Source organism: Eublepharis macularius, chromosome 6 (assembly GCF_028583425.1).
Source record: "Eublepharis macularius isolate TG4126 chromosome 6, MPM_Emac_v1.0, whole genome shotgun sequence".
Lineage (NCBI taxonomy): Eukaryota > Metazoa > Chordata > Lepidosauria > Squamata > Eublepharidae > Eublepharis > Eublepharis macularius.
In genome coordinates this window covers 58,870,628-58,895,174 of record NC_072795.1, presented here as the reverse complement: position 1 = coordinate 58,895,174, position 24,547 = coordinate 58,870,628, and the positions used below count along the sequence as shown (strand labels likewise).

The following is a 24,547-nucleotide window of genomic DNA, read 5'->3' as shown; positions in this document are numbered from 1 at the left end:
GCACTCACAGCGTATATAATAGCACAGAAGAGGGTGTGGTTGCTTGGATACCAGCTGTTGATTCAGTCCTGCTTCCATGTGGTGCTTTTTGGTCAGAGCTGATTTGTTAAAGATTCTCAGGATGGACTGTCAAGATGGGGAAAAAATGGGAGCCAGCTTTCTAAGCCAATAGCTATAGCCCTTAACCTCCAGTGATATTTGAAGTGTAACTGTAACGCAAGTAAATCTGAAAGTACTTTGGTTTCTGTTTTACTTATGATCCTCACTCTCATTAACACAGGGGCGACAGGCCAGAGAGGAGTGTTCCCATACCATCCGCTTTCATACTTTTCAGGACGTTAAATAAAACTACTGAGGTCAGGCTCTTGTTAGCTGGATATATTTCTTTTTTCACAGAACACTGGTTGAAGTAGAGAAAACTGGCATTGCACTCTGTTGGTACAATAATATGTTCACAGAAACCAGTAAAACATCCATCTGTTAGCACAGAAAACTCTAAAGTTGTTCAACCTGTCAAACTCAGGAGTTCTGCTCCAGTGTCTCTTGCACTTCTGTCATTTTATTATTAAATGTTTCAAGGCCAGTGGCTCTCATCTAGCAGAAGAATAATACAGAATAGTCATCATGCAGAATGATGCTTTCTTCCACCTGCCAGCTGTCTTTGTCTAAATTTATTTCCAACTCATTTTTATTAAAAAAATAAAAAAATGCTCCAACTCTCAGTTTTACAAGGCATACAAAATCTCAAAAAAGGGATACACAAGAGCAAGGTGCTGAGGTATGAAAACACCTGAGGTAGTTTGTTTGTTTTTTTTCTTTTTGAAAAAAAGTTGCAATTTTCATGCCCTGGGCCAACAACCTCTTGTCAATCCCCATTTTAAAAACCCACTTCCCAAAGTATTGGTGGCAGCATCCTACATGCAATAATGTACCAAGTGTGCGTTTTCCTGTGAGCTGAGTGAGAGAGCCCCCGAAACCAGGAAATCTAGGTATCACTGAAGCTTGGCATTTTGATAAGCGAGGTGGAAGTTGTGGCTGGGTGGTTTATTTTTTTACTTTTCTATAATGTGTTTACTCGGAGCACTGCATTGTCTGGTGGTACAAAAGGAGAGACTGTATGCAAAAACCAGTTTTGAGATCTGTGAAGCAAAGAGAAGGTCACATGAGCTGGAGAAAGAAATGCATAGAGATTCCTCTGCTAACGAGACGGTATCCCTTCTGTTGGCACATACAGGCGATCCAAGATGACATGCAGATGCCATCAATCTTCCTAAAATCCTTCTAAATATTGTTCATTTTTAAAACTCCTGTTTTTAAACATTACTGCTGGCTATCCTATCCCTCCATCCTACTTTCTGTTAGAAATCCATAACTGACTAGTTTCTTTCTGTTTTTATGCCTAGAAAAGCCCGCATGTTCTAAAAACAAAAGGTAACTGTTTTAAAAAGAAATTAAAGACTGGAGTTAGTTTAGTTAGCTATATTAATTCTAAAATATATTAATGCTGTCCTGTACAGCAGCCCATGCACTGTGTAAAAAAAAAAGAATGCTTTCCTAGTTATGTACACACATGTACAGAAAAGATTCTGAATGGGTTTGTTTGCAAAATTTCCGCCTATGTTAGTCCAACTAAAGGGATAGCGTTGTACTGTTAGACAGACTCCATGTAGGCTGTGGCATGAAGGAGGCAGTCCCCTACTTGCTGAAATCTACCCTCCCCACTGCCACCTGTTACTGGAAGTCCTCTGCAGAGCCCCAGCCCCTTGGGCAGACTTTGATGCCTCCAGTTAGTCTTTGGTTTGCTCCCTGTTCAGTTATGCTGTCAGGTGTTGGAAGGGCTACATTCATCAGTTGTTGGCTAGCACCTTGGAGCCTCATTTGCTGCGCTGCGAGGCAGGGGCTCCCTGAGGGTGTTTCTGCTCCTGCTGTTTCACCTGCTGGACAATTTCCCTGATCTTGCGCTGTGCAGTCTGCAGCAGAGAAAAAGGAAACAAAATTCTAGCGTTAAAAAGAGGGCTGCAAAATAGCATCCAGAATTTGTATATCAAATCCTAAAGAGAGAGACTCGCATTAAGATCCTTTAGTATCAGTTTAGCACTACAGCAAACTCAATGGAAAAGCCACCATGCAAGGCCTGGCAGGCTGGCTGTGAGACATATATTGCAGTAACATCCCTATCATTTACCTACTATTTGCCTTGCTGAAAATAATGCTTCCAAGTCATTTCCATATAACCCAGCAATACAGTATGTAAATGCAGATGATTTTAAAAGTTGAATGAAAAAAATAACACTTTGGGTCTTCCTGTCAGCTATTCCAGCAATATATTTGCCTCAGTAGTTTTCAAATAAATGCTTGCTTTTCCCCTTCCCTGTTTTGGGTGCTGAACAGCCACAGGTTTTTTAGAGCGTTTCCTCACTTTTTAATCTATTTGTTGTATTTCTGTGTTTTCCTTGTTGTTTCTTGTGTTGTCTTCTCAAACTACCTTTGCTCCAATGTGAGAAGGACAAGGGAACCAAAAGAAGGCAACAAATCAAAAACAAGAAATGGAGAAAACTCAGAGAAAAAACTGCTGTAGTTCTAGCACCCAAGCCACAATAAAATCTTTCTGTGAAAAGACCCCAATTGTCTCCAAGATAAGGCTTTGGTTCTGTATTGCTCCCCCCATCTTAACCTCTCTAAATTTCTGAACCAGTTTGTTGTACCTTTTAAAAACATACAATCTGTTTTAATTTGAACATTCACAGTTTCACAAATCCCAAGCCCCTTAAATGCTTGTATTTTCTTTGTTACAAATTCTTTATTCAATAAATTTTAAGCAGAACTACACCTGACTGGCAAAGAAGTGACCGATTATTTTGACGACAACTTCTTCATTTTCATCGGGTGTTTGGTCACGTGGTACAATTACTTCTGCACTAGTTAAGTTCTGTAGTTCATTCACCTGCAAAAGTAAACATGACAAAAACAAATTATTTCAACAAGCCCTGATGGTTACATTTTATCAACTCAAGATACTTGCATGTTAATTACATGATGAGTAGGTAGTACAAAAATGCTAGGGTGTTCCCTCTTTGCCTGCCTCCATGTATTGTCAAGCAAACCAATCCCAAGCAGCATCAATTCCCAGTTGCAGGATGCCATACACTTCCCTTGACCCTGAGTGACGCTGTCCCACTTACCGTTTTGCCACCTTTTCCTATCACACGGCCTGCTGCAGAGGAAGGCACCTTGATATGGGCTTCAAGCTTCACTTCTTCTTTTGGATTGAAGAAGTTTTCTTCTTTCAGTTTCCCAAATATTCGTCCCTGGGCCTGGGTGAATGAATAGATCAGCTGGTAAATTTCCAGATTAAGTCTAGTCTATGGCCACAGTAGTTTGCTGGTAAAAAGCCAATTTATCCCCATAAGGTATAGGAAGAGAATGACTTTTCTGGCTTAAGGGGTAGAATTTCAGCATTCAGATTCATTTTAGTGCAGGGAGCTATGCCAGCCATTGTTCCACCCTGCACAAGGGCATAAATGCTACCTAAAATCTGATGCTATGCTACAGGGTAGAGCTAGGCCAGGTGCCTACCCATATTTATTTATATTATTTATAGTCCACCTTTCTCACTGAGATTCAAGTCAATATGATATCTGAAAACAAGCAGAAATCTGATACAGTGCTGGAACGATGAGGAAATGAAGCATAAACAATTAAAACATGACATGTCAAACAATGGAGAAATTACTTAGTAGGAGCATACTTACCACAACAGAGACAGTATACAGTAGTATAATCTACAGTTCTTATTCCTTTACCAAAGCATCTTTCTGAGCCATTTCCTTACAATACAGCCCTCCTACCTATATAGAAAAACCCTCCCAAATAATTCAGTTTTGTATAATTTGTGGAAAGCCAGAAGTGTGGGAGCCTTCCCGACCTCATCAGGCAGGCCATTCCATAAGGAGAATATGTATGTAAGGGCAGTTGCTGATTTTGTCCATTTGTAGAGTGGTACCCACAGAAAGCCCTGTTCAGATGAGCAAAGTTGCCATGGTAGAATACAGGGGAAGAGGATGGTCCTGCAGATATGAGGGACCAAAATCATAATGGGCTCTAGATCTAGAAGAGTTAACCATGTTAGTCTGTAGTAGCAAAATGGCAGAGTCCAGTAGCACCTTAAAGACTAACCGACTTTACTGTAGCATAAGCTTTTGAGAACCACAGTTCTCTTCATTAGATGCATGGAGGGTATGAAGAAACTGGCCAGATATATATAGGTGGTGAGGGGAGGGGGGAGTAGATGCAAATCAGTTGCTTCTGATAATGAGATCAGTTTGTTTCTGATAATAAAATCAGTTACTTCTGATAATAACCATTCAGAGTCTTTATTCAATCCAAGTATGACTGAGTCAAATTTACATATGAATTCCAATTCAGCCGCTTCCAATGGAATTGGAATTCATATGTGAATTTGACTCAGTCAGACTTGGATTGAATAGAGACTATGAACTGAGTCTGATAACTGATGGACAACCAATGGAGTAACTAAAGAATGGGAGGAATATGCATGCTGTTCCTAGTGCCTGCTAATAACCGAGCTGCAGCATTCTGCACCAACAACAGTCTCTTGAGTTGACTTCAAGGGGAGACCTATGTAGAGTGCATTACAGCAGTCTAGTCGTGGTGCTACTGTTGCAAGTTAGTCTCACTGTCCTCATATGGAGACCCACAGCCAAAATCTATTTCACTACCGAATCAGGTTACACCAGTGTGTATACAGGTGCCTATGTCTATAGAATAATGGAACAGTTTAGGAAGTCACTTTCATAAGGAAGAGGATTAAAGTCTATTGTGTTGTTATTGTATCTATCACCTTGCTTTTACTATTTTGATCTCTTTCATTGTAAATCCAGTGTCTGCATTACAGCATGTCATGACTTAGTATTTTTGTTTGCATTGTTTTCCCATTCTGTAATCCTAAACCTATTACATTTTAATTGGATATTTCATGCTGTCTGATTGAGTTGTTTTCTGTATTTTGTAATCGTCCTTGAGTCTCATTGAGAAAGGGGGGCTATTAATGAAGTAAATAAAATAAAAATAACACTGTGAGCAAAAAAGAAGCTTTCCACAAGCAGCTCTTCTGGGCTTTGCTAACATTAAGCACTGAAGCCTTGTGGAAAATACGTCCCTTGGGGCTCAGTGAGACGCAAGTGCCGTATTGCACTGGAGGGGGTGTTGCAGCCCTGGAAGTCTCACTAAAAATGGGAAACTGTGCTCATAGGGACTAAAGTTAAAGTTTTACCAACTTATGTGCTGGGCAAGTGCAAAAACTGTTGACACCCTCTTTTTTAAAAAAAAAATTCTTTGGCGCTCTCTGCGTGGCTGAGAACTAAGACTCCAGGGGTTGTACAGTCTCTCATCTCCCCACCCCCTTTGTCTCTGGGGCTAGATTCAACAACTCCTCAATTGCTTAGCCATGCTAGGTCAGGCCATCAGTACCATCTCCATCTCTTGAATTCCTGCCATTTCATTAATGGTACCAGGGGCTGATATATGAAAACGTGCTATTGGTTACACTGAGAGGCACAAATCTTGCTATATACTGGCCTTGAATTGTGCTTCTGGAGGCCCAGTGATGATAACCATCCTCTCACTGGCATCTGGACTCTCGGCTGGTGCAATCTGTAAACCACAAACACAGTAAGGAACAGCAACTCCCACCACTACTGCCATCACTGCCCATGGAGTATTCATTTTGTGTGGTTGTCCTCTTTTGTCCACTTTCAAGCATGCCTGTCTGCACATCAATGAAGTCAAGCAGCAGCTTTCAAATAGTTTGCCAGCAGATCCGGTATCTGCAAGCCTACACTACAGGAACCCATTAACAAGCTTTCTAACTATAATACCAAAATGTTTTTATCTTTACTATTACTGTCACTGAAGACTGGAAGACATAGAGTCTAATTCTGAAAAGAGACTGCAGGTGAAAGGTGGTACTGTGTCAAATGCTTGCAGGATATGATTTTGGTGCAAAAGTTGCAAGTAGGGAATCAAACGAAACTCAAAAACTAGTTCAAAGAGATTTTCTTCTATGAGCCACAACTGAACCCAAATCTAAAAATCTCTTGGTTGCCTTAAACCTGAACCAAACTGTAAAACAGAGGGGGGAAATCAGGTTTGGTTCCAGTTCAAGTTCAAGGCAGCCAAGAGATTTAAAGTTCAGGTCCAGTTCACAGGGGGAAAAACTCTCTCCAGATCAGTTTTCAGGCCAGGGTCCAGGTATTGTTTCTCTCCCTGGCTGCTGGCCTGGAGGGGGCAAGGTTCCTTCCCCAGTCCACCCATTCACACCCAACCTCTCTATGGACAAATGCTTCACCAAGAAATGAGGAGGCAGGACAGGATATACAAATGCTACTTTAAAGAAAGTACTCCACAGCATGATCTGCATGCTTCACTTTGGCAAGGTACTTCTCATTTGTTTGCATATGGCTAGAAAGATCACTGACATGGGAATCCATTCTGAAGAATGCAAAAGGGATCATAAAACAGCATCCCATTTTGACTCAGCATTAGTGAAAATGCCCAGTTTGTTTGGACTTTCACAACTTAAAGAATACTTTCATAAACAAAACAAAACCCAATATACTTTTTATATTTCTTTAATTACCAAAAAATCAGAGGTTGCTTCTCAAAATGGTGGATCAATGGGCTGAATTCTAAGGGGCCCTTCTGTAAACAAAAACCACTTCCACTTGCACAAGAAGAGACCCAAGACATTTGTGTCTTTCCCACTCATGTTTCAGCCCGCATGGTTCCTGAGATTCCCCCAATTCCCAGGAGCAGGGGAGGGAGATCCATTATTTGGATTCAGCTCCCCATATATAAACAACGCAAAAGATACAAAAATACAAATCCAGGCACTACATTATTAAAGACCACAGTATAACCAGACAGAGTCTGCAGTAGTTTTGGTGCATCATGGGCTGCTAACTAAATATACCCACAGCCCTAATTCTTGATGATTCATAGACAAGACACCTCTGATTGGCCACATCTAACCCAAACCTTACTCACTGGTGACATTCAGAGCTGGTCAGGCCCACTCACTGCAAACCCCAAGTGTAACTTGAGTCAGTCTCCATCCATGAGTCATTTCCCAAACATATCAGCGGTCCTGTGTCAGCTGCCAGCTGCCTTCTCTGAACTTCTCTGATTCACAGGAGTATTGGGAGTTGACAAGTGATTTTTAGAACAGTGTCCACAGTGCATTCCTGACCAGTGGCTACCTATCAGAGAAAAGGTATTCAGCTTGCCTCTCTCCTTTGCCCTGTAACCAGCAGCCCTTCCTTGTTTGCAGCATCTGTGAGTGGCTGGTAGCAATTTCCACAATTCATTTTTTAAAATGCTGCCTCAAGTTCCTTGGAAGAAGGGTGGGATACAAATATGATTAATAAAGATGGATGCAGAGGTGGTGAAGTACAAAAAGGCAGCACTTGCTGTTCCTGGGAGGTGCAAAACAAATGACAAACTGATCCTGGCACTCTTTACTATGGAAATTGCCTCCGCTTTGAAAAGGAGTTGGCCACACAGGACTTCTGTGGCAGAGAGCAGACGACACTGGAGGGATAGCAAAAGATGAAGCAGGAAGAGCTCAGCACAGAGCGGCTTCCTAAGTGCCTGTGGGATAGCCTGGAAAGGGACTTACCTTGATAGAAGCCCCTGCGAATCTTGCCAGCTGCTTAATGTGTTGGCCCTTCTTTCCAATAATGGCACCCACTGCCTGCATGGGGATGAACAAATTCACCACCTCTTGCTCTGGCAACTGTGGACAGAAAAGCAACCCAAAATGATTCTTGGGAGAGAGTATCCCATCTGTAAAGTGTTTAACCCCTTCCTCCTCGTCTCCAGTGATCTGACCCTCCAAGGGCAACAAGTCAGAGAAGCAAACAAGCGCTGGCTGTCTACAGAGGGACACATGCCTGGCAGTCAGGACCAAGAAAATGGATGGAGTCACAGGAAGAAAGCAGCGAGTACTGAAGATCTCTGAGTGAAGGAAGGAAGTCGAAAGTTACCACCAGTGGGCCTGACACCAATTTGGATATTCAGACATCCTAAGGCCCACTAAAGTCAACAGAACTTAGGTACACAGTTAAATATTTCACTGGGTGCTCATTCTATTTTATATCAGCTGGACTTAAGGTGTCTCTGGAGGTGAAGGGGATGCAAGGGAGGGGAAGCAGGAAGCACAGGAGCCCCATGCTCCCCGTCTCTTCTCATTCACCTTTGAAATTAATCTTTTCTTATCTCTCTACCAAGGTTGTGCATCTCACCACAGGCAGAGCTATGAAAGATCCATTCTGACATGATGGGAAAGCATGAGAATAGGTGGAGTGAGGAATCTGCTATTCCTTTTCCTGCATCGTATCTTAAATGCCCCAAACTTCCTCCAGGCTGAGCCCAGCAAGGATGAATAAAATACTGGAATGTATTAAACTGACATATGATATGACATATCGTATTATGGAAGTACAGGAAATCTAAATAAGACGGGGGTTGATAACAGTGGAAAGCTTGATAGATTAGTTGGATGAGTGAGGACCTATTCTAGATGGGGATGCACTCCCCACTCCACAGATGGGTTTAAAGGGAGCTTAGATGGATTCATGGAGGATAGTCCATCAACAGCTCCTAGCCACGGTGATAGGCTTGCATCCTCTGTGCTAGGAAGCAATATCAAGAGAAGGCCTCCCCTCTTTACTATCTATCAGCTTGTCGTCTCATTAACATCTTTTCTCTGTGTCTCATCTTCTTGATATCTCAGAACCTTCTTCTTAAAAATCAAAGCCACAAATCATTAATTCATTTTTCTTTGTCTCTCGCAGATAGTCCATTAAGGGGGTTCTCATGATAAGCTGGTTGTCAGAAGTAGGAGCTTCAAACTTTCTACCACATTGAGCACTGATACAGCACTGGCTCAGCTTCCATATATACCTATTCATATATTATTCACTCCTTTTTAATGGGGATTCTCAAAGCAAGTTACAATAAATAATAATAATAATAATAATAATAATAGTACAATTGTGCTTTAAAATAAACTATTATACCAGCATAAGCAGAAATCTAAGCCACCGGATGCCATGAATAAATCTCAGTTTCTTCATGATGTACATGAACCTGGTTAAATGTCACGTTTGCACACTCCTTCCCTCTTCTCTCAATACCATGCTCCAAGATTGCAGTTACTTGAAAACTTGTCTTCAAGTGAATCATGATGATGTCCAAATGTGGGCTTCTTGATAATCAGACGCTCATTTCTTTCACCACCACTGGCATTCAGATTTCTTGACTAACTGGTGATAGTCGAAGACTTCTCTCTTGGAGTGTTGCACAAGGGAAGGGCAGAGAAGACAAGGGGTGTAGGAGCCTGACACCGAACCAGGTTTGTGCCTATCATAAACAAACTGAGATTTCTTCACAAGGTCTAAACTAAATATGAAACACTGGGACATGGCTTCGCTTACATGAAACAAGCTAGAGCCTTAACTTGAAATGTCCATGTTTTGTTTTAGGTGCATGTGGAAATTTTTGAAAGCATTAACCCTTTTCTTAAACAAATGGGATTTTTGAAAACTAGAACTGACCTGTACATGTTCAGGAACCAAATCCCAAGCTTCTCTTTCTGTGCACTTCAGCTTTTGTTCCTTGTGAACAGCAGCTTTACAAACCCTCCCTGTTCAGTGACACTCTACTCTTCACAAGTATGTCACAGTGCCTCAAATCTGATAAGCACAAAAAGCTACTCTTCATTTCTAAGGCAACAGTTTTAGCTACTGTAACCAGTATCTCTTTAGTTGTCATGCACCCTAAAAGGAATTCTTTACTGAAGAAATACTGTCACAGTCCAGGACCAGGGATTAAAAACTGCTGGTGCTTTGAAGCATTCACAGGTGTACAGAGTTTGGAAAGCAACAGAAACATAGGGGTTGCATATAAAGTTTGAAAAAATAAATAAGAGTGTTTGTATGGACACCTAGTCATGTCTCTGCATGGTTTGTGTGTGTGGATGAGGTCTCATAGGGTACTGTTTTCAATTACAAATCTAGACTTCTACAATTTAATGGGATAAAGAATTAAAGATAGAAAGCGGGGAGTTTTCTGTTATTAGAGCATAACTGCAGGCAAAAAAAACCCACACTATTTCTGCCCACTATTTCTCCAGAAGTCATAGATAGCTGAAGAAATTCCTTGGGAACAGTTTCACTTTTTAGCACAGGAACATGCAGCACATTATACCATAGAACAACATAAGCAAGCAGAGCTAGGAATTAGCATTACCACCTTCTTAGGGATAGAGGCTCTGTACCTTTAACAGCTATATAATGGCAAGGAATTATCACTAGAAACTTTTCATAGCAGGGAGATGCTTTATGCTTTTTATGTAGCTATGGAATGACACTGTCTCTCTATAAACGTATCAGTCTGCAGTTTATTATGGGTGAGAGGCAGAGCACACACTTTGCATGCAGAAATTCCCAGGTTCAATCTCTGGTATCTCCGGTTAAAAAGATATCAGATAGTAAGTCATGAAAGTGCCACAGCCAGACAAAACAAGGTTGCACTTACCTGTAACTGTTCATCAAGTGGTCTTCTGTGCAGGCACACATGGGAACTGTGCGTGTGCAGGCCAGCCACAGACTTCCAAAGCTCCCAGAGGCGCGAGATGCTTGCTTAGCCTTTTTGTGTGCTTTCCCCCCAGGTGCAGCTATAAAGGGAGGAGTGAGCAACTCCCTCCCTCAGTTCTCTAAGCTGCCAGTGTAGATGGAAGGTTAAAAAAAGAAAAAAAGAGAGCACACAGTGGAGAAGGAGGGAGGGATGTGTGCCTGCAAGAAGACCACTTGAACAACAGTTCCAGGTAAGTACTACCTTGTTTTTGTTGTTGTATCTTCTGTGCAGTCCCACATGGGAGATTAGCAAGCTAATTTACCTAGGAGGTGGGTATGAAATTCTTTAATGGAAGAGATTCTTGAGGATGACCTTGCCCACAGCTGCATCCTTTCTGGAGTTTATGTCAGTGGCATAGTGCTTGATGAATGTGGATGGTGAAGACCAGGTGATCGCCTTAGATAATTCCACTAGAGGGATGCCCAAGTTGAAGGCCAATGAGGTGCATTGAGCCCTTATAGAGTGCACTCTTATGCGCAATGGACGTGGTTTATAACAATATTTAAAGAGCAAACTATCCTATTTGAAATGGCCTTCAGACCCTTTTGGGGCCCTTTAAATGAGACAAAGGGACAAAGAGATTAGGATCCTTTTGGAAAGGAGCTGTCCTGTCCAAGTAGAAGCACAAGTCATGTTTAACATCAAGGGTGTGCAAAAGTCTCTCTGTGTCATTCACAGGAGTAGGGGAAAATACCAGTAAGACAATGTCCTGATTTAAGTGAAAAGCAGAGATGACCTTTGGCAAAAAGGGGAGACGAATGGAGGACCACTTTATCTGCGAACATCTTAAAGAAAGAGGATCATGTCTCAGGGCTTGCAATTCATTCACTCTCCTAGCTGAGTTTATAGCCACCAGGAAGGCTGTTTTAACTGTCAGAACCTTAAAGGAGCAGGTAGCTAGGGGCTCGAAAGGTTTATGCATGAGTGAAGCAAGAACCAAGGAGAAACTCGACTGGGGAATCAGCCTAGAGAATATAGGTTTGCTAAATCTCTGAGGAAGGACTTGCATTGTGATTGGGCAAAGAGAGATTTCATGTTTATATCATTATGGCAGGCCAAAATGGCTGCTAGGTGGACCTTAATGTTGGAATTAGGCAAACCTTGATCCTTGAGCTGGACCAAATAGTGTAAAACATATGGAAATGAGGCCAAGACTGGGTTCAAGTTGTTGCCTGTGGTCCAAAAAGAAAATCTTTTCCATTTGGCTAGATGTGATTTCCTGGTGGATGGTTTCCTAGCTTCCAACAGGACCTTCTGGACTGCAGAGAAGAAATTCAGTTCAGGGGGAATGTGAACCAGGCTGTCAGTTTCAAGGTGCCTAGGTTGTGGTGGAGAACGTCATCCTGTAGCAGGTGTGGTGTTAGGGAAATATGACAGAGTCTGAACCAGGGAGGAGCTGAAGGGGGTTCTGGCAGTGGGGAAAACACTCTGATAAACCAGTTCTGTGGGGGATGAAGCCTCAGCCTGGCGAATGGAACCATCACAGTCAGAGAGGCCATAAAACCTAACAGTCTTTGAATTTGTTTGGCACTTTGGTGCCTGTATGAAAGGACCTTGTTCAGGATGAGGAGGAATTTCTCTATCCTTTTCGAGGTAGCGAAGGCAAGAGCTAGGAAGAAGTCTAAGACCGCCCCTACAAATATCACCTTTTGCTGGGGAACCAGGGACGACTTTTCCACATTGACCCTTGGGCCCAGCGAGTGGAGGACGGTAAAGACAAGAGATGTGTCCTGTGACAGGGATTCTCTGGAGTGGCCCACAAGCAGCCAATCATCTAGATAGGGAAAAGGGTAGACTCTTTTTCCTGAGATGGCTTACTACTACTGCCATGACTTTCTTAAAAATACGAGGCGCAGAGGAGAGGCCAAAAGGAAGAACCTTGTGCTAGTAGTTCTCTGAGCCACATTGAAAGCGAAGGAACTTTCTGTAGTGAACATTTATTGGAACATGAAAATATGAGTCCTTTAAATCAACAGTAACAAACCAAACCTGAGTTTTTAGCATCTTTTAATGAAAACATTCAAAACTTTTTGACAACTATAAACTTGTTTAGGGAACAGAGGTCTAAAATGGGGTGGGAACCGCCTGACTTTTTGTTGACAATAAAATACCGGGGAAATACCCCATTGGTACAAACAGATGGAACCAGTTCTATAGCTTGTTTCTGCAGCAATGACTGCACTTCCTCTAAGAGTAATGCGGGAGGAAGTGGAGGGTTGGATATAGGGGGAATGTTGGGCAGATTTGTTCTGAACTTTAGGCAGTAGCCTTGTTTAACTATAGACAACACCCAAGCCTCCTGAGCGATGGACTCCCAAGCCCGTAGAAGAAGTGAGTAATTGACTCACTTGGCCCCAGAAGGTGTGACGTCAAAAAGCTTGTTTACTGGATCCAGACTGATCTCTCAGGGAACAGGAACCAACTTTCAATTTGTTTCAGAAGTATCTTCTCCAAGGTTGAAGAGGCAGGGGAAGAAGGCTGTTGAGAGCCACTGGGAAATGTGTGCATCGGTTGAGGATGGAACCAATTGTACTGTAAGGCACATATGGCCTTGGGGAAAATCTTTGCCTAAAAGGATTTGGGTAAAGAGGTGTGATACCCAATGATCTTGCTGTCCCCTTATCATCCTTAATCTTTTAAAGTGCATCATCTATGGTGGACAAAAATAGGTCAATACCTTCAAAGGGAAGGTCTTCCACTCTCATTCTATGGTGAGGAGCTAGTGCTGTGGTTCTGAGCCATGCATGCCTATGTATTACAATTACAATTGCACTCAAAGAGCAATCTCCAATATGGCTGGCAGTAAAATTTTTGCAAACTTTTGCTTATCATCCGGGATTAGGGTTATGTATAGGCTTATCTTTTCCCATAAGAAAAGTTGGTACTGGCCATAATGGTCGCATATTTACCGATTCTAAAGGTTAAGTCTGCAGAAGTATAAACCTTTCTACTCAGTATGTCTAATTTCCTGCCTTTTTATCGATCAGAGCTAAATGGCCCATGCTTTTTTTGAGGCCCTTGCTTGGAGGGTCCCGGTAACAATAGAATTGGCAGGAGGGTGAGTAAACAGGAAATCCGATCCTTCTTGTTTGATTTTATATATATTGTCCAGTTTCTTTGACGCCACTGGAGTCAAGGTCAATCTAGACCACACATCTTTAGTCACGTCAAGCATGCCTTGCATTATCAGAAATGCCACTGGTCTGGCCACTTCTGAATCTGCAGAGGACAGAGTAGAGCAGGTAACCTTAATGTCCAGAGATCTTGCCATCTGGACTAACTGCTTGGTGTACAAATGAAGATCCTCACTTGGGTTCACAGCAGAATCCTCAGTAACGAATTTTGGTGGAGATGGCTCTGATGTACAATCATATCCGACATCAGAGTTGTCATCAGACTAAGTAGCGTGGTTCAACATTGGTTCCGAGATGGTGTTGTCTTCTGGAACCATGGCAGGAACTGATGGTTTAGTTTTGCCTCTTGGGTCTGAGTGAACCAAAACATAAGAGTCTTCATCATAGAAGAAGTAACGAGGGGCCAGGTACATGACTGGCAAACCTTCAAACCCATAAATGTAGTAATGGTATGGAGAGCCATATGGAGAATAATGGAACTGATGGTATCAGTTTGGTTTGGTGTAGTGGTTAAGAGCACGGGACTCTAATCTGGAGAGCCGGGTTTGATTCCCCATTCCTCCACGAAGCCAGCTGAGTGACCTTGGGCGAGTCACAGTTCTCTGGAGCTCTCTCAGCCCCACCCACCTCACAGAGTGATTGTTGTGGGGTAATAATAACACTTTGTAAACCACTCTGAGTGGGCATTAAGTTGTCCTGAAGGGTGGTATATAAATCGAATGTTGTTATTGTTGTTGTCTATGGTGAGGAGCCAGTTCCAAGCGATTATCATTCTCATATGGAACCGAGGAACCCTTCTGTCTTTCTCCAGGCCGTATTGGTGATGGCAGCAATGGAGAAACGGCTGTAGACGGTTCCATGACTTCTGAAATCTCACCCTCTGAGAGGGATGGACCCAAACTGGAACACCTTTTAGGGGTGGGAGATGGAGTTCTCAGAACCCTGGGCAGATTCGATGCAACCGAAGCATTTGGAGCTGAAGAATTGGGCTTTTAACCCTTTTGTGACTTAGAAGTTGATGTTTTATCAGCATGCTTAGCCTTTTTTGTAGGCAGCTCTGACTGGCACTGAGGTGGAACTGACGAAAGAACTGACTGCTCTTTCTGGGCAGTGATGGACCCTGAACATGCTGGACTGAAGAGGCCCATTCTGAGTGCTACAGTTCATTATCTGTGGCATTAAGATCAGAGTCAGTAGAAACCTTCAGGGCTGACTCCCAAAGAGCTGATTTAAGTCACAATGCACTTCCATGGCACGCTTTGGACATAAACTGTTTACAGACCACACATCCAGACAAAGAAGGCATTTGTCATGCCCATCCGATTGGGCCATCTTTGTCCCACAATATGAACACTTTTTGAATAGGGCCTTCAACATCACGGAATTGAAGGTCTGAACTTGCATCTGTAGTGGTTGGAACTGAAGAGCAGAGAGAAGACACATCCTTCTTCAGTGGCAGGAAAAGAAGAACTGAGGGAGGGAACCGTTCGCCCCACCTTTTATAGCCACGTCTGGGGGAAAGGTATGCAAAATGGGTACATGAGCATCTCGCACTTTTAGGAGCTTTGGAACATTCATGGCTGGCCTGGGCATGCGCAGTTCCCATGTGGGACTGCACAGAAGACACGACAATGAACATTGGATTAACTGGACCAATATTTTTCATAGTAGCATTTACTACTAGTTTCCACTAAATACATGATCCAGGCACCAAAGAGCCGTGCCTTAGTGGCAATCACAATATTGTACAAAATTCCATCAGGACAATGTCACCTGCAGCTGTGCTTTATGTACTTTGACAGGCTGACTCTGCTATTTGATTTGCTACACCAGCATAACTATTACCTCTGCACCTGCTGGTCTGCAGTTCTGGCTGCCATTTTTCATTTACGGAGCCAGATGCTAATTTCCTATATAACATAAACACAGTATCATTCAGAAATATGGGGCTGAGACAGAGGATCTGGCAGCCATCAAAGAAAGATATGGCTATGAAGCAGCAACAGTGACAGAGTGGAACATGCAGAGACAAGGTGGGATGGAAGGAAAGGATCAAGGGAGAGGGATATAGCCTTTGAGAGCCATACAGAAGGACACAGTGTTAACATTAACTACATATTAGAAGGGATGACCCTGTCAGACAAATGTAAGACTCAAGTATATGGGAAATTAGCATCCGGCTCCCTATGACAGCAAGAGAATGGAAGGAAGGATGCTCCTTGGTGGCCTTTCTGCAGTAACTTAGCTATTTTCCTCCTTAGGATTTGACTGTAGGGTGGAAGTGTTTCAGAACAGGGTGCATAAAAGCATCCAAAAGCGACAGGCAGATGTGGTGCAAAGCAGGGTGCATGAAGGCCAGCATTAGGAAGAATGGAGCAAGGCACTTACGGAGTGCTGATGTGGGTATGCGCCAGTTGGCAAGGCTCCATAGAGGCTTGAGAGGTATGCCGCTTGATTCTACGGCAATAAAGAAAGTGACAGTCAGTGGGGAGGAGCCAGGAGCAGACAGCTGCATGACCTATGTTTGAGATGCATGTTCCTGTCTGAGGGGTAGCCAATGTTCCTACAACATAATGATGACTTCTGTGTTCTCTCTGCTTGTTCATAAGATGGGAGGAGGGGTGGCAGGGCTGGTTCACACAGACATATATGTCACTTGGCCTTTCATTGGTTGTCAAGTCAACACATCATCTCTGCTGATAATGCTGGGCTTCAGTTGACATGAAGTGATATTGAAGGTCCATCTGTGGTGATTGTGATGGCTCACTGGTGTATGAAAGCCATCACTCTCATGATACAGTCAATATGTAATAATTGAGAACCAGTTTGGTGTAGTGGTTAAGAATGTGGGAATCTAATCTGGAGACCTGGGTCTGATTCCCCACTCCTCCTCTTGAAGCCAGATAGGTGACCGTGGGTCAGTCACAGCTTCTAGGAGCTCTCTCAGCCCCACCCACTTCACAGGGTGATTGTTATTGTGGGGATAATGATAAGCCGCTCTGAGTGGGTGTTAAGTCATCCTGAAGGGCAGTATATGAATCGGATGTTGTTGTTGTTGTTGTTGTTGCTGATGTTGTTATATATATACAAATTTACCAGATAAACCCTCCAGTCACACACACACATTGCTAACTAATACAGAGTGTTCAAGGCACTCATCCTAGAGCTCACAATGAAGATCAACTGCTTCTTAATACTCAGTAAAAACAGAGTTGCACTTACCTGTAACTGTTGTTCATCAAGGTCTTCTGGGGGCCAAGCTACAAGTGACGAATTACACTTGAGCGGCAAGTATATTTCTCCCTGTTCACTTGCCCTCCACTCAATCCACTTGTTGTTCAAGTGTCATTCGTCACTTGTAGCTTGGCCCTGTGCAGGCACACATGGCACTGCACTTGTGCAGGCCTGCTGATTACGGAGATTTTTTTTAGCTCAAGACCATCAGGGGGTGCCCTTGCCTCTCAGTGCGCATGCGCAGCCGTCTTCCTGCCAAAACGGCATCCTAAGGGGCGGGGGCGCCCCCGTTCACCCTCAATCCTCTTTTGCCGCCATACTCACCAGAAGAAAAATGAGCATTAGCAGGGAAGGAGGGAGGGTATGTGTGCCTGCACGGAAGACCTCGATGAACAACAGTTACAGGTAAGTGCAACACTGTTTTTCATCGTCAGTCTTCCAGTGCAGTCCCACATGGGAGATTAACAGCTTAATTACCTGGGAGGTGGAAGGAGGAGATACATCAGGAGAAGATAGACTGCAGAACTACTGTGCCCACCACCGTCTCCTTCCTAGCCAGGACGTCCAAGGCATAATGCCTCATGAAGGTATCAGGTGAAGCCCACATAGCCGCTCTACAGATGTCTTGTACCGGAATACCTTTCAGCAGCACCACTGAGGAAGCCTGGGATCTGCTAGAATCAGCACGAACTTCCAACGGACATGGTAAGTTAGCCACTTCATAAGACAACGCAATCGCCTGAACCACCCACCTAGCCATGGTCTAGGAGCTTACCTTCTTCCCTTTTTGGGGGCCTGAGAAACAGATAAAGAGCTGAGTGTCTAAGTGAAAAGGTCTAGTGTGGTCTAAGTAGAAAAGCAGCGCCCTCCTTACATCCAAGGTACGAAGGGCCTTTTCTGCCTCTGAGGACGGATTCCGAAAAAAGACAGGTAAGACTACCTCTTAGGCTAAATGAAATGTAGACACTACCGTGGGTAGAAAGTCTACCTTGGTCCTCAGGACTACCTTTTCTGAATGAATCTTTAAGTAGGGGGGTTCACTGCATAGGGCTGCCAGTTCCCCAACCCTCCGCGCAGCCGTCTACTGCAACCAGAAGGGCTACCTTCATAGCCAAATACCTTAGGTGGCATGTGGCCAAGGGCTCAAATGGTTTAGACATAAGCCTAGTCAACACAAGTGGTAGAGACCATTGAGGAACAATGGTAGCAGTTGGAGGTAACAAGTTATTTAGGCCTTTCAAAAACATTTTAGATGTGTAATGTGAAAATACTGTTTTCCTATCTACAAGGGGATGGAAAGCGGATATCACCACCAAGTAAACATTAACCAAAGAGTTAGATAGGCCCTTCTGTTTAAGGCTCAAAAGAAATTCCAATATCCCTGGGAGGAAACAGTCTAAAGGATCCAATTCCTTCTCCCGACACCAGGTACAGAATTTCTCCCATTTAATACTATATGATTGGCATGTAGATAAACGCCTAGCATTCTGTAAGACACGAGTCACACCTTCTGAATAGGCCTTCACTGGCGAACCAGGCAGGCAGCCACTTTGAGTCTGTCTATTCTGTGATGAAAGACCCCTCTCCAGGACAACAGGTCTGGGCACAGAGGAAGATGATAAATCTGTGTCTGCAATCTCATCAACCCGTGAAACCACGGCTGTCTTGGCCAGTAGGGTGCTATCAGGATGGCCCAGGTCCTGTCTGCCTGCATCTTGCTGATCACTCTGTTCAATAAGGGGAGAGGCGGGAATATGTAGTAAAAGAGGTCGGACCACTGAAGTTGAAATGCGTCCCCAAGTGACCCTCGGCCGACCCCACCTCATGAGCAAAAGTGCTCTACTTTGTAGTTTTCTTCTGAGGCAAACAAATCTATGTTGGGAGTACCCCAATTGCTGAAAATGGGGTCCAAGTAAGAGTCCTGTAAGGACCATTCGTGACTTTCTCCCTCTAGTCTGCTTAGATGATCCGCCAGGGTATTGTCTGTGCCCTGAGTATGTACTGCTTGAAGCCATACAGAGTTCTCCTTGGCCCAAGTCCAAATCTGCATGGCTTCCTTGCAGAGGAGTTCTGACGCTGTGCCCCCTTGTTTGTTCAGGTAGAACATAGAAGTCGTATTGTCCGTGAGGATGAGGACAGTCTTGATTCTTACAGCATCTGCAAATGAACCCAATGCATAAAAGACTGCTCTCATCTCTAACAAATTAATATGAAAGTTCCTTTCAGTAGCATCTCATAATCCATGTGCATAGGCCCCTTCACAATGAGCTCCCCAGCCAGTGTTAGAGTCATCAGTAGTGATAGTAATATCCGGTCTCTTGTGGCCAAAGGAACCCCCTTCAAGGAGATTGTTCCTATTCAGCCACCAATCCAAGGACCTAAGTACACCCCATGGAATGCTGAACTTCCTATCTTGGGGGTCCCTGTCAGCCTGAAAGATAACTGTAGAGGTCACAGATAACTGTAGAGGTCACATGTTCCTATTCAGCCACCAATCCAAGGACCTAAGTACACCCCATGGAATGCTGAACTTCCTATCTTGGGGGTCCCTGTCAGCCTGAAAGATGGAAATAAACCATAACTGTAGAGGTCACATGCGGAGTCTCGCCAGGAGTATCACGGCTGTAGTAGAAGCCATAAGTCCCAGTAAGGTTTGTATAAGTTTGGCGGATTGAAACCTGCAACATTTGAATTGTCTAATCAATGTCCTGATCTTCGTCACCCTCTCCAGGGGGAAAAAGGCTTTGTCCTTAACACCGTCCAGGACTGCCCCAATGAAGTGCACCGACCTAGACAGAGCCAGTTTTGATTTCTTTTGATTGATAATGAGACCAAGGTCAAGACAGTTGGTAAGTATGATCAACACTTGTGCCTCAACATCCTCTGCTGAATGGCCTGTGATGAGCCAATCATCCAAACGGGTAAATGCAACAGCCCTTGGTTCTAAGAAAGGTTATAACCACTGCTATACATTTAGTGAACACTCTGGGTGCCGAAGAGAGGCCAAACAGGAGAACCCTGTGCTGGAAGAGGCGCCGCCCCTCTCTATCTGAGGGAGCGGAGTGTGCACCTTGTCAAGCCTTGCTTTGCATTTCCTCCATGACAAGGGAAAACAGAGGGAGGTGTAGAGAAATTTATGGGCAAAGCTCATCCCGGACCTTATACTTACTCTCAAACTTTTTATTGGTAGGCGATGTGGAAACCGGTTTCAAGTTCAAGGACTTGACTACATCAACGAAGCCTTTGATTATGGGTAAGGCGATACTGGACGTGGACCCAGAGTAAATATGCTTTAGTATTTTATCAGTAGATCTCGATTCTGAAGAAGTTATCTCTATCTCCAGAGCCTTAGCCGTGCATTGGAGTAGCTCAGTGTAGGCTCAAAAATCATTGGTCGGAGAGGCTTCCTCCATAGCCCCTATGGTATTGTCAGGGGATGGATCCGAAGGAGGGGTCTCACAAGGTCCATTATAAGATTCCCTCTCCATCTTCTCAACGGAAAGGTGGTCTGGATGAAGAGCCATAGCGTGCTCTGCTATGTGCTAACGGACAGTAGTATCTGGAATGGGCCTCAGAATAGTATGACCTGCTATGGTCCAATCGGTGTGGGGGGTATGTCCCCATCTCCAAGATTCTCTAGTGTAAGGACTCTCCCTTTGATATTTGTGGGGTGTCGAGAGTCCTCTAGGTAACTCTTTTTCCTCTCTTGAGGATTGCAGAGATCTGGGAGAGAGAGATCTTGCTCTACCCGTCAGAGTAGGAGGTCTTTCCAGTATTATTATGTTGTCCCCAGTCCACTCTCTGGGCGATACGGACACACCGCAAGAACAGGATTGGTGATCGGATCCTCTCTTTCTCTTGCTTGACGGCTCAAAACTGACTCCCTGCTCCTGGTCACTCTCGACTGAATGGGGAGAATGTACTTGCTTTAGTGCAATCTTTTCTTTCTTAGAGGAATGTTGCCTCTTCTTCTTAGCCACAGGAGCAGCAGAAGGCCTCGGTTCCAACAACAATCTTTGGTCTTTCGAAGTTGAAGGCTGATCCGGTAGGACCTGAGGCGATGGAGTCAAGGTGGACCAGCATTGTGTTGGAATCTGAGGAGCTGCTACCGATGTCGAGAGGGTTCGGCTCCGAGAAGTCTTGGAACTGGGAGGAGTCAGATCCGAAGTAGGTATGGCCAGTTCTAATGCGCTACGACCCGTCGGATCCGATGCAGTTGGTTCCGACGGAGGTCTTGACTCTGAATTAGGAGGTAAGGGTTGGGAGCGCAGAGATCTCGATCCACCCTGTTTCAGGTCGGAATACCCAGAGGTGCCGGACAAGGCAGGTGGATTTGCCTTAGCCAGTGGATCAGTGGCCGCCATAGCCCTTTGCCAAAGGGAAGCTTGCAGCCTACCCGCTCTCTCAGCTCTGGCCTTGGGTGTGAAATCGCAGCAATGCTTGCATGCCTGGGTGTTGTGGGTTTCTCCAAGGCAGTGCCTATCAGAGCGATCGCAAGAAATACAGCACTTAAAGAGCGCTTTCTCAGACATTTCCCCCTAATTCTCTTCCTATTTTCTCTCTTCACAGACATCGTTGAACTGGAACCTCCTTACCCAACCCAGCAAAAGAGGAACTGAGGGTGAATGGGGGCGCCCCGCCCCTTAGGATGCCATTTTGGCGGGAAGACAGCTGCACATGCGCACGGAGAGGTGAGGGCGCCCCCTGATGGTCTTGAACTGAAAAATCTCCGGAATTGGCAGGCCTGCGCAAGCACAGTCCCATGTAAAACTGCACTGGAAGACCAATGATGAACTACCATTACTTCCTTTTCAAACAAAACATGACCCATTTGCAGACAAACTTTTACTTCCTTGCCTCTTAGGGTAGTGTAGCTTTAGCCTATTGATCTGCCAGCCCAGCATGGACCAATCTTCTTTCCTGCCTGGTTTCCTCAGAGGCAAGTCTGCGCGGGGGGGAAGGGGGGACACGGACATACTAGACTATGTAAAGGGGAACACAATTCTTGATTATCTCTTCTGCACTAAAACACTCCCCACCACTGTTGTACACGTACTTAGGTCTCTCCTCCCTTCAAACTGTTTCAAGAAGTTCTGATGGGAAAGGAGGGTGAATTGCCAGCTTGGAGTACGGGGCAAGGGAGATGGCTAAAGGGACTGAAAGGGGTTAGAGCTTGTACTTCTACCCCGGGGGGGGCAGAAAGAAGAGGAAAATATGCATGTTTAGGGGAGTCCTTTGCAAAGCTCTGTCCTCATTGTGGTGACTTCTATCAAACAGCAACAGATGGGAGCCAGCACCCTCTGATGGAGAGGACACAGAAGCCACACAACTGTGCAGCCAGGGCTATTGCACAGGATGCTACAAAAATGTACAGGCTAGGCAGTTGGCAGAATGTGAAAAGAGAGTTCCTCCAATTCTGAGATATTCTTCCTGCAGCACATAATTAACTTGCAGAATGGACTGCTACAGGAAGTTGTGACAGCCACAGGCATAGCTGACATTTAAAAAAGGATCAGATACATTCATCAAGGGCACATATATATCTGTATCTATAAGATGTGGTAGCTAAGAATGGAATATGTATATCCACTGGCATTTTAACTATAAACAACAAATTCTATGGATAAACAAAAGGAGAAATGCATCCCAGGAGTTTCAGGCCAGACACTGCTGGAACCAGAATTTAGGATAATTAAATGTTGTATTCCTATGTTCACAAAGTCTAGTTTTATGAGGGTTGCAGGATACTCCCCTCAAAATATCCAACAAATTCAAGACAGACCGGGGAAGGGGGTACAGAATATAAATTCCGGAAAATTTCACTAGTGGAAAAATTAACAGTGCAATCCTAAGTACATTTTCCTGGAAGTAAGCCCATTGAACAGTCCTGAGAGGGATTATGAGTAGACCTGCTTAGAAATCTTTTCTAAGGCATTTATGCTTTTAAATTTCATACATATACCAAGCAGTGCAATTTTATATGCTGAAACGAATTCACAAAGGATGCATTTTATACTGTAAAAGCAGTAAAATAAGTTTAGTTTTTTATAAGAAAGCATTGCATGTATTCTCCCCACCCGCTAAATACCCCCAAACAAACAGAAATATAACCCTTTCCCTCCACACAGCTTGACAATTTCTGGAAATTTTCATATAGGCAATTTTAAATGGCTCATATCCCAAAAGTATTTAAGTTAACACTTAGGATTCTATGTATTGCTAGTTTGGCCTAGGACTAAGATCTCATGTAATAAACACATGAAGCTGCTTATACTAAATCAGACCTCTGGCAGAACTAACACAGTATTTTCTGCTTTGATTGGAAGCGCTCTCTAATGTTGCTCTCAGGTCTGATACATCTGCCTTGAGTGTAAACAAGAAAGGCAGGCTATAAATGAAGTAAACAGATAGATGAAATCTTTGAGATGCTTTTAAAACAGGAAATGCTGAGGACTTCATGCATGCAAAGCACGTGCTCCACAACAGAGTAATAGGTCCACCTCCATTTACGTTTGAAGGACCAGTGCAAGATTCAAACAAAATTGACACAAATACAGCAAAAATCAGATTCATGCCATCCTGCAAGGAATAAAGCACAAATAAAACAGTCTCTTCTCAGATTATTGCCACAAATAAAAGTCAGGCTGGCAGCATATAGTACAGAACACAGTCATTTCTCATATCTGGGTCTCTAAGGAGTGGCAGAAGTGGTTGCTGTTTATAAGGGAGTAACATCAAAGAGCAACATAACAATCCTTGCTTCTGTAACGAAATGCTTGAAGTTTATGATGCCCATCACACTGAAAAGACATTCAAAAACATAACTGACAAACTACCCAGGCCTATTTTGTTTTCAACAGAGTAACAGTTGATAAAGTAACTCAATATTATATCGTTGTTTGGAAGCTGCTATTCAATAGGAATTAAGCAGAAACTTACACAAATGAGGGGACCTCATCATACCTTCCAGACCTGCACCACCTCCACTGTACCTGCTCCCAACTGTACAGGAGGGTACACTTTACAATGCTATCATAGCAATAAAGGTAAACATGTTGTTATACATAGGGTCCCAAACTGGAAAGGTCTACATTCTCTTTTGCCATGTCGCTCCCGAACAAAGCATGACAAAGACTAAAAAAAACCTAACAGTGACTTCCCCGATAGAACAATTGAGGGATTAATCAATACATAGTCAAGTTTTCCACCTCTTTGCAGGGAGGAGCAGCTGCTGCCCTCTGCTTGCAAGCAACTTATTTCCACCTTGTCTCCCAAGAGCTGCTTGACCGTGCACACTGTTACACAGAAAAGCTGAGCATAGCAACTACTTACAGCAAAAGGGTTGTAGGGGGCAGTGACAGCAGGTCTGCGGGCTCCAGCTCCAGATGGAAGCATGGACAAGCCTGTAGAGAAGATGCCCAAGGCATTGAGATTAAGTCCAGGGATGAGATTGGCTTGTTGCT

The 24,547-nt window shown here is 43.9% G+C and overlaps 1 protein-coding gene across 3 annotated transcripts in view; it reads right to left on the bottom strand.

Moving 5' to 3' along the window:
- Nucleotides 1–363: 363 nt before the first annotated feature.
- IGF2BP2 (insulin like growth factor 2 mRNA binding protein 2) overlaps nucleotides 364–24,547 on the bottom strand; it is a 123,487-nt gene continuing 99,303 nt past the window's right edge. For 2 of the 3 annotated variants that reach the window (XM_054982668.1, XM_054982670.1), the window contains exons 10-16: nucleotides 24,417–24,545; nucleotides 16,239–16,307; nucleotides 7,697–7,813; nucleotides 5,599–5,673; nucleotides 3,183–3,314; nucleotides 2,831–2,944; nucleotides 364–1,970 (exon numbers count right to left, since the gene is read on the bottom strand). In XM_054982668.1, coding sequence (XP_054838643.1) covers nucleotides 1,875–1,970; nucleotides 2,831–2,944; nucleotides 3,183–3,314; nucleotides 5,599–5,673; nucleotides 7,697–7,813; nucleotides 16,239–16,307; nucleotides 24,417–24,545 — 732 coding nt within the window. In that variant the 3' untranslated portion in view covers nucleotides 364–1,874. The remainder of the gene's footprint in view (nucleotides 1,971–2,830; nucleotides 2,945–3,182; nucleotides 3,315–5,598; nucleotides 5,674–7,696; nucleotides 7,814–16,238; nucleotides 16,308–24,416; nucleotides 24,546–24,547) is intronic. The other variant, XM_054982669.1, reaches the window with a different exon arrangement.